A 10,000-nucleotide genomic window follows, 5' to 3' on the forward strand; every position below is an offset into this window, starting at 1 on the left:
TATGGTTTAAGTAGATTGCAGTACAGGCTTTGTCGTAATAATTAAAGGTATTATGTTGATATCAAAAGGAGCATATAGAGCGTTAAATGCACTGCTTGTTTAGATGTTGAAGGAAGGTTACATTATGTGCCAGACGAAGGGGAAATATCAGAAATAGCAACCTGGTTAGGTAACATAAAACTTTATAAACAGAAATAGTAAGTTAATAGCAGAGAAGTTAACGTGCGAAACAGCTGTAGGAAATTGAAAAAAAGGAAAAGGAGTTGTTAGAGGAAAAACGAGAGAAGAAAGAGACCAAGAAAAATAGAAGTAAACAATTAAGAATACAATAGAGAGAGACGAAAAAAGAGGAATAAGAGATAGCAATAACAGTGGCCATAATAATATCAGCAGCGGCTGTATGGCAACTCCGCCAAACGTAAAGAATGGTCATCTGCCAATAGTCTCTTATACTAGTAATAAACCTAAGAATTTATGTGTTCGACTGGACAAATTTCCCTCGTGAATGTTCTATAAAATCTCACAAATCTTGGAGATGAAAATATTCAGCCAAAGTTACAGCCTTGCACAGGGTAAAGACGATAGACGTTTAATATTAAGAAGTTCAGCTTATTAAAAGAAAACTATTGCCAGTAAAAGTCGAGCATACATAATTAGTCTTTTTTTTTTTTTTTTTTTTTGGGGGGGGCAGATAAACTGATTAAAAAATTAAAACACGGCTCTTAAGAGAACCATGCCACTCAACTATAACTACTTATCCATTATTGATACTAAAAATAGCAAATGTTCTTATATCAACACTGGGACCCAAAGTCGCAGCACCAGCTAATTAAAAAAATAAACAGCACGATCATAAAGACAAAACAAAATAAGACAGACAAACACGGCAGAAGCGGCAGGCTGACCCTAATCGACAACAAAAGAAACCAAATAACCGAAGCAGCAGCGCCTCCGCCAGCAGCAGCAAGGGCGGCAGGAGAAGCATGCGTCGCGCCTGAAGAGAGAGACCGAGGTGCTGCTGCGCCGCCGGAGGGGAGGGTGGGAGGGCGGGGGTGAGGGGGGAGGGGGGCGGCGTGGGCGGCGGGAGGGGGGGGGGCAGCTGGACACGAGCCAATGTTATCGTGGGTAAATACAGGATGGATGAGCGGGATGAGGATAAGGATAAGGATATGGAGGAGGAGGTGGTGGTGGAAAGGAAGGAGGAGGAGGTGGCGGAAAAGGAGGAAAAGAAGGAGGAGGAGGAGGAGGAGGAGAAGGAGAAGGAGAAGGAGAAGGAGAAGGAGAAGGGGAAGGAGAAGGAGAAGGAGAAGGAGAAGGAGAAGGAGAAGGAGAAGGAGAAGGAGAAGAAGAAGAAGAAGAAGAAGGAGGAGGAGGAGGAGGACGACGACGACGGCGGCGTGGAAGAGGACGAGAAGAAAAAGGAGGAGAAAAGGGAAGGAAGCAGAAGGGGAAGTAGGGAGGAAGAGAGGGAGGAGAGAAGTGGGCGGCCGAAGCTTGACCGCTGATCGCAAACGAGGTGGGACGGCCGGGCTAAGGGATAGGGACAGACCGCGCGGGCGAGAAGGCGAGAAACCGATCCCTGTCGTTCCGGATCTTTGTTTGGCCTGGATTCTGGGCTCGAGTGCAAGTCCTCCACCTTATTCAGACTCTGAGTGAAAGGCTTCCGACCCGCCGTTGCAACTCTGTTTCTATCACTTTCTGACTCTCACAGAACCATAAAAAAATTTCTTTTAAAATTTCCCATAACCCACCTCCTCCTCGAAAAAAAAATCGTTTCAAGAATATTAAATTCTTACATTTTCCTCTAAAAAGTTATCTTCATTATTTTAAAACAGTAGAGATTCCTGCGGCATCTCATCAGAACAAAATTCTTTGGCCTGATACCACCTCATCACGGCGACTTTATATTCTACACCTGGAGCCGCCATAAGATGCGCAGGACTTACTCAAGAGTCAGATCCGCGGTTAACATCTACGGGATTTTGCGCCACACTTCAATTAGGGTCATGTATTCAGGACTCCAAGGAAGACCAGGTGTTCGCTCTGGCATTCAATCGCGTGCATACTATCACATAACAAACTCACACAGACTTAAAGATACACACAAATACAAACACGTACACGTAAGCATACACATAATAAAAGTAAGACACACATACAAACCCGTAGACCCACACGTACACACAAAAATACAGACACAACTACACATACAGTAAGGAAAACTCAGCGTCTCTTTAAGGGTTTCACTCTCCACAAACAAGACACTTCATTGAAACACAAAGAAAAAAGAGAAAAAAAAAGAAATCTGAACGATGATTTAAGACGCTACCCCCTCCCCTCCCTCCTCCCTGCAAGCAACCTCTTTTTACCTCTTTATGTCCCACTTATTTCCCTCTTTCCACAATATCAAAAGTTAAAAAAGAAGCCCGAAGACCACCTCATCTTAGTCGGCATTTTACTCTTCACCTTGAATTACACGCATCACATACGGTGTACAGAAAGATATATTGATGAAAAAAAATGTAATGTTCTAGTAATTCTCACTTCAACCATTATGCTTACCAAGAGGCTGTTCTCGCGATTTTATTGAATTAATAACATTTTCTTTAAACATTATCTTTATAATTACCATCATCACTATCATTCTTATCAATACGTATATCAGTAAATAAAAATATAATTCCATATGCATGGCTACATGTAAGTATGTACATGTATATTCATATCTATGTATATGCACATGTATTTGTACGTATATACGTGTGGTGGATACTCACACACACTGTATATTGTCAATAAGTAACGAGGACTCAGCGACGACCTGGGTAACTGAGGCCCCTATTCTCCCCCTTCCTCTCTCCCTCCTTCCCTTCCCTTCCCTCCCCTCCCCTTTCCCTTCCCCCTCCTCCTCCTTCCTTCCCCTTCCTCCTCTTCCAACCTTCCTTCCCCTTGCCTCCTCCCTCCTTCCTTCCCCTACCCCTTCCCCCTCTTCCTCTCCCCTTACCCCTCTACCCCCCTCCTCCTCCTCCCTCTCCTTTCCTACTTTTAGCTTGTTCCATCGCCTTTAAGACAATTCATTTTCCTTCGGTGTCTCTCTTTCTCTCTCTCGCCCTCTCACGCTCTCTCTGCGCGTCAAGGTCACCACGCTGGGGTCTGGCCTGGAGCGCGGTCGGAGCTGAGGAGCTGCGAGGAATACTTTGACGAGGAAGTAATATCAGAGATTGGGCGCCCGGACACGCCCCTTGTTCCGCTGGGGATTTATCTCCGCGGACGGATTGGCGGGGATTTCTTTGCTCTTTGAGGCGTCCACCTCGACGAGGCTTTCATCTTTTCCACCGAACTGTTCCCAGGCTTTGTTGCTGGGCTCTCCCGACCTTAAAGAAGCGCGTGGATAGCCAGTAAGGTATGGGCGCAAACACACACACACACACACACACACACACACACACACACACACACACACGCACACGCACACGCACACGCACACGCACACGCACACGCACACGCACACACACACACACACACACACACACACACACACACACGTCCCTACCCGCAGGCGTCTTGAGAGGCTTCAGGTCTACATAAGGCAACTCTCCTTCAGCATGTGAGGCCACTTCTGGGTGTCTCCACATCCTCCCTCTCACTCCCTACCCCCTCCCTCTGCCCTCTTCGCCCCTCCCTCTCCCCTCGCCGCCCTTAGCTCTCTCTTCGTCCCCTCCCTCTGCCCTCTCCACCCCTCGGGCCTCTCTTCGAACGCGTTTCCCCTTGCCTTACTGCCTCCCTCTCGGCGACCACTTTCTCGTCCTCTTTCCTCTTCACCCTGGGATTGTAAGGGCATCGGGTAGCGGGTATTTCCCCCTGTTTGCCCTCGCCTGCGGCAGTCTGCGTCCAGGGCTGAAAACAACGGGAGTGAATGCGCCGAAAAGGGACGCGCCGAAGGGAGGGGAAATGATTTAGTTTCAATCTCTGAATGAAATCGAAGAGTATCGAACTATGTCAAGACAGGTCATGGTTTATTTGGGTTCGATCATATGGTTTCTCGACTTCTCAACTACTATTAATACTAACCAATAATACTTATGCAATATTAACAGAAGTAAAAATGAAGATCATTACAGTGGCCATTACAGTGGTGGCAGTAACAAGTCTACGGATATCAATAATGATTAGAATAAAAATATGATAAAATGGTAATGATAAAATGATAGTGACGAGGCTGATAATGGTAGAATGAATGGTAATGTCTATGATAGCAATTACAATAACAACAAAAAAACAGCAATGGTTGTGGTAGTAATAAAACTGCTGGAGTCTCATTCTCTGCGAACATGACATACCTTATGAGCCAATTACTCTCATTACTTCTACCAGTCTCGCTCAGCAACAAGAAGCAGTAAACCCAAGAGTTGGCCATTACAAAAACCGAGAGAAAGGAATACACGTAAAGCGACATCGCTAGAGAAAAATAGAAAAAGAAAAAACACATTTTTCCTCATTACTTTGAATACCTGCAGCAGATGCAGGAAGACACGGCGAGGTACATGCTGGACACAACGAAGGCGACGCTGACGAAGGTAAGGCTGCGCAGGTGTCCCTCCAGGAGACAGACCGGCGTCGACTGGGCGGCAGGTGTGAACGGCAATGTGTGATAAGTAACAACCTTTTCTCGTACGTAAGTCTACATCTTTTCCTGAAGTCTGTTTATTTTTTCATAATCATTATCATTCTCGATCCCTTTAAGGGGCGGTAACTCGCTGCTGAAGGCGACGGCCGGAGCGTCCACGCCTTTGCAACTCGAGTTTGAAGTCACGGGCCGATGTCGCCATTGCTCGTTTCGGCCACTAATTCTTTTTTCAGAGGTATCGTGCACTGACAAACACAAGGAGGACTATCGTGCACATGTCCCCTATATTATCGTGCTTCTCGTTGGCGCTCTCACACATAAACCTTTCCTGTGGCGAGGTTCATTTCGCATTTCACACTGTGGGGGGAAAGACGACACATGAACGCTGCGAGACCAAGACGTCCTGGCGAATCGTCTTTCACATTCCGATTAAAAGAGACAGCTCGATTTCACTCGCTTTTTTCTCGCGATCCATATTTGAGTTGGCGAAGTTAAACACTTTAAGTCAAGTTCTTTTCACTTTTCTCAGGCGAATGCAAACCTGTGCGCTTTTCAGTTTACACGCGTGTATTGCATGTTCACTCGGAAAATATCATTAATTTTCAGTTGAATGTTTGTTTTATGCATCCGAGCTTGTGAAGGTGTGTTTGAATGTATGTATATAAATATGTATGTATGGATACATATTTATGTATGAATATATGTGTATGTTTGTTTATATATGCATGTATATATGCATGTATGTATGTATGTATGCATGTATGTATTATATGTATGTACTATATGTAGATATGCAATGTACGTATGTATGCACTTTATGTATGTATGTATTATATGTATGTATTATATGTATGTATTGTATGTATATATGCAATGTACGTATGTATGCACTTTGTGTATACACTTTATGTATGCATGTATACATACACGCATAATGTATGTGTATGAACTTTATACATGTAGTACTGTGTGCGTATATGTATGTATGTACTATATGTATTTCTTTACGAATATGTGCAAGCATATACGTATGTATTTTAGTATGTATCTATGCATATGCATACGTATAAAAACAACAACATAATATAATGGGAGTTGATATGTGACACTAGCTTCCCTGCGACGCGGTCAGGTCAGCCGCGCCCCCGCAGCGAGCGACGGCGGCTCCCTGCGCCAGGAGGCTCTTCGGCGATGACTTCGGAGGATAAGGGGGGGCAGCGAGGGGGGGGGGGTATTTTAAGCCTGCGACAAAAAGGAGTTCCTGTCCCGCCATGACTGTCAGATGTTTTGCATGTTCATCACGTTCTTTTCAATCTTTAGTCTTTAGAGATGTTCAGACAGAACTAACAAAGTGAGGGTTTTCCTCACGAATTCAACGTAGAGTAACATGATATATTTTTCGAGAAAGAAGATGGAGAGAAAACCGGGCGTGATACTAATCGAAGCTCTTGTTTCAAGCTTGCGAAAAGCGTTCTGCTGCGACCTGAGCCGCGCCGAATGCAAGCGCAGGAAGAGACTTGTGCCGTGACGTCTTTAGTGTTCTCCAGACCCGCTCAAGACCCACATCTCTTGTCTTACACTCGCCAGGTCGCATTACCCCAGAATGACGCACACTTCCCCCCTCCTCCTTCCCCTCCCCTCCCCTTTCTCCTTGCTCTCTTCCCCTCCCTCCTCCCCTTCGTCTTCCTCCTTCCCCTCCCCTTCCCTTTCTCCTTGCCCTCTCCCTCCCCCCTCCCTTCATCTTCCTCCTTCCCCTCCCCTTCCCTTTCTCCTTGCCCTCTCCCCCCCCCTTCCCTTCGTCTTCCTCCTTCCGCACCCCTTCCCTTTCTCCTTGCCCTCTCCCCCCCCCTTCCCTTCGTCTTCCTCCTTCCCCTCCCCTTCCCTTTCTCCTTGCCCTCTTCCCCCCCTTCCCTTCGTCTTCCTCCTTCCCCTCCCCTTCCCTTTCTCCTTGCCCTCTCCCCCCCTTCCCTTCGTCTTCCTCCTTCCCCTCCCCTTCCCCTTCCCTTTCTCCTTGCTCTCTTCCCCTCCCCCCTCCTCTTCGTCTTCCTCCTTCTCCTCCCCTTCCCTTTCTCCTTGCTCTCTCCCCCCCTTCCCTTCATCTTCCTCCTTCCCCTCCCCTTCCCTTTCTCCTTGCCCTCTTCCCCTCCCCCCTCCCCTTCGTCTTCCCCCCACCCTCAGCCTTCCCAGCTCCTCGACTGCCTTCTTCCAACGCCGTGCTACACAGGCACGCTCATACACTCGAGCCGCCACGCATCCAATGAATAGCTTAATTCACTTATGTAAATCACACAAGAATCGTGATCGCTGCAGAGGATACGTGGCTGAATGAAATACGTCCGAGTCACTCTGAATACACGAAAGAAGCTTCTAAACATTTTTTTTTTCGTTTTAATCTCAGGAAGTTTGACAATCAGACGCAAGTTCCGGAGAATCGCGGAAGGATCTCGCGCGTCGGCGGGAGGCCAGAGCAACAGCCTGGTCTCCTTCGGACGAGCGGAGCAAAAGCCTTCACCTCCATCCGCTGCGACAAAAAAAAAGGAAAGAAAAAAGAAAGAAAAAAAGCTCTCCCTTGTCTTCATTCCGGTCTGTCCTTGTCCTCCTCCTCCTCCTCCGTGTATCTTATTCTGCCTGTCATTATTTCATCCAGGGAGTCTTTCTGTTGTTTTTCGGGCTGCTCTCCTCCTCCTCTCCTCTTCCTGGCATACTTCTTTTTATTTATTTTATTTAATTCACTTCTCTTTTGTTAACATTATTTACTGCATTTCTCTTTCAATGAACACTGATATTATTGATGATGGGTATGAAGAAGTGCTGAATATGAATATTTGGTAATAACCATTAATTATTATCGACGAAGAAGCAAGTCTCTCTTTCTCTCTCTCTCTCGCTTCCTTTCTCTCTCTCTTTTTCTCGCTTCCTTTCTCTCTCTCTCTTTCTCGCTTCCTTTCTCTCTCTCTCTCTTTCTCGCTTCCTTTCTCTCTCTCTCTCTCTTTCTCGCTTCCTTTCTCTCTCTCTCTCTTTCTCGCTTCCTTTCTCTCTCTCTCTCTTTCTCTCTCTCTCTCTCTTTCTCGATTCCTTTCTCTTTCTCTCTTTCTCGATTCCTTTCTCTTTCTCGATTCCTCTCTCTTTCTCGATTCCTCTCTCTTTCTCTCTTTCTCGATTACTTTCTCTTTCTCGATTCCTCTCTCTTTCTCTCTTTCTCGATTCCTCTCTCTTTCTCTCTCTCGATTCCTCTCTCTTTCTCTCTCTCTCTTTTTCGATCCCCCCCTCCCCCCCCCTCTCTCTCTCTCTCTCTCTCTCTCTCTCTCTCTCTCTCTCTCTCTCACGGACAGGATTCCCCTCCCCTTCCATTTCTAGCCATCTTTATTACGAACTCTCTTGCCTCCACTCTTATCTTCCCAACCCCTATTCCCCGTTCCGTTCCTCCCTTCGCCCGCTCTCTTCCAGTTTCCCGCGAAGGACTTCAGGGCAAGCGACAGAGGAGATAAATGCCAATTACTCTCACTAATTCAATGTCCTGTTTTTCTCTTCGTCCATGTCCAACGTTTAAGTCTTTTCTCTGGCCTCTCTTCACCTATGGGCTTTCTGTGCTCTCTGACTTTCCTTTCTGATTTTTTTCTTTTTCCTTCTTGTCAGTTCCTCCCTTCTTGGTTACTATCTCTGGCCCTCCCTTTTCTACGTAGTCTTTTTTTCGTATCTACCTATTCTCTCCTTACCTCTTACTCAACCTCTTATTTTATCTTCCCTTGTTCCCTCTTCTTTCTTTCTTTTTCTCTCCTTTTCTCTCTTTTTTTTTCTCTCTCTCTCTTTCTCTCCCTCCCATTCCTTTTTTTCTTCTTCTTCTAAACTGCGTCTTCCTCCTCTTCCCCAATCTCTCTCCTCCCACGCTCCTCCAGCGACGTCCTCCCCTCTGGCGATCCTCGGCCGAACCGCGCAATCTTTCACGGAGGTTTTATCTCCGTCTGCCCCGGCGTCCTTCGCGCCCTCGCCTCGTGGACTTCTCTAATCTTGCGCGGCGTCCGTCTCCCGCAATGAATTTTATCATAGTTTTTTTGTTTTTTCCCTATATCTTACCATTAAATCCCCTATGTATAAATAAAAAGGATTATACGCACATACACACACAAACGCACATATGACCCAATCCCACATTCCGACCTCTTTTAACCGGTCCACTTCCAGCCATAAAAATCGCAGATTTACGCCCCTCGCCACGTGTATGTACTTGGGCTAAGCAAACGAGGCTGTAAACGCAAACCCGAGGCGAGAGAAAATTGCCCGGCGCTCAAAAGAGTACCCGGGTCTTCAAGATGGAGTCCACTTTGATTTTTTTTTCTTTTTTTGTGTGTGTTCTTCCATTTGCAAAAGCGTATATATTCTCAGAAGGAATTTTGGAGGAGGTCCGGCCATCCATTTAGAGATTATCAAGACGCTGTTCAATGTTCTTGTCGCAAAAGACCGCCAGGAAGACTTTCCATTACGCAAAAGGATCTTGTAATTACGTGTGACTAGTTTTTCTTCTAATATTCAATTAAATCATCCATCCTCTATTTCTATATTCTTCATTGACTCTCCAAAAATTCTTTTAGAAACCTCTCTAAGCCCAACTCCCACTTTCAAAAGCTATTCGCGGTGCCATACTGCTCTTTCTTCCATGGCACAATTCTCCCACTTGAATGGCTGCATATCGAGTTCCTCAACACTAATTAAATGAGGTGCATTAAAAGTGCGTGAAGCCAAATATCGAACATCGATAACTGTTCCACTTATCCTTAGCGTCGACCCAGTAGGAAACGCATCAGAAACAGAATCCTAATAGAAACACAACAACAAATCACATGTTTGGCTGCAACATGGAGCCGCCCCCAGGCAGCCGCTGCAGCCGAGCGGCGTGATCACCTGCGATTCGTATAGGTCGTCGGCGATAATGGCCGCCGACGCAGCAATTTGGGTGAATCTGACTTACTTTTTAGAAATTCTGAAGGTCATGTTAATCCCAATATTTTTTTTTTTTTCTTTGGGGGGGGGGGGCGAACGCAAACATCCTACAGCCCAAAACTTTTACAAAGAAGGCAAACATTTACTCCGCACACAATTACTCTCAACAAAGTCCCAACGACGATACTAGCTAAACAGAATATTTTAAGCTTGTCAGCTCACTCAGTGCGGTAGACGCGCAGCTGGACCAGCGCCAGGGCAGCTTTAGCAGCTTCCTTAAAGCTTACCACACATTTTTGGGGAATATTAATAACGGCATGCTTTAAATATGACGACGCACAAATATAAGCAAATGAATTCCTGACTACAAGGCAATTGTTGCTCTAGAAGCCTCATAATACGTCTGTTCATTCCTGAAACCCCTTGCTCTCCCTG

The 10,000-nt window shown here is 45.9% G+C and overlaps 1 protein-coding gene across 1 annotated transcript in view; it reads right to left on the reverse strand.

Annotated features, from left to right (window-relative positions):
- LOC113827980 (uncharacterized) overlaps positions 1-10,000 on the reverse strand; it is a gene marked incomplete in the record, with an annotated part of 32,377 nt that overhangs the window by 15,688 nt on the left and 6,689 nt on the right. Inside the window, 1 exon segment of the mRNA XM_070113237.1 lies at positions 4,512-4,984. Within this exon segment, the coding sequence (XP_069969338.1) occupies positions 4,512-4,546 (35 nt within the window).

The sequence above is a fragment of the Penaeus vannamei genome, chromosome 34, assembly GCF_042767895.1.
Source record: "Penaeus vannamei isolate JL-2024 chromosome 34, ASM4276789v1, whole genome shotgun sequence".
Classification (NCBI taxonomy): Eukaryota; Metazoa; Arthropoda; class Malacostraca; order Decapoda; family Penaeidae; genus Penaeus; species Penaeus vannamei.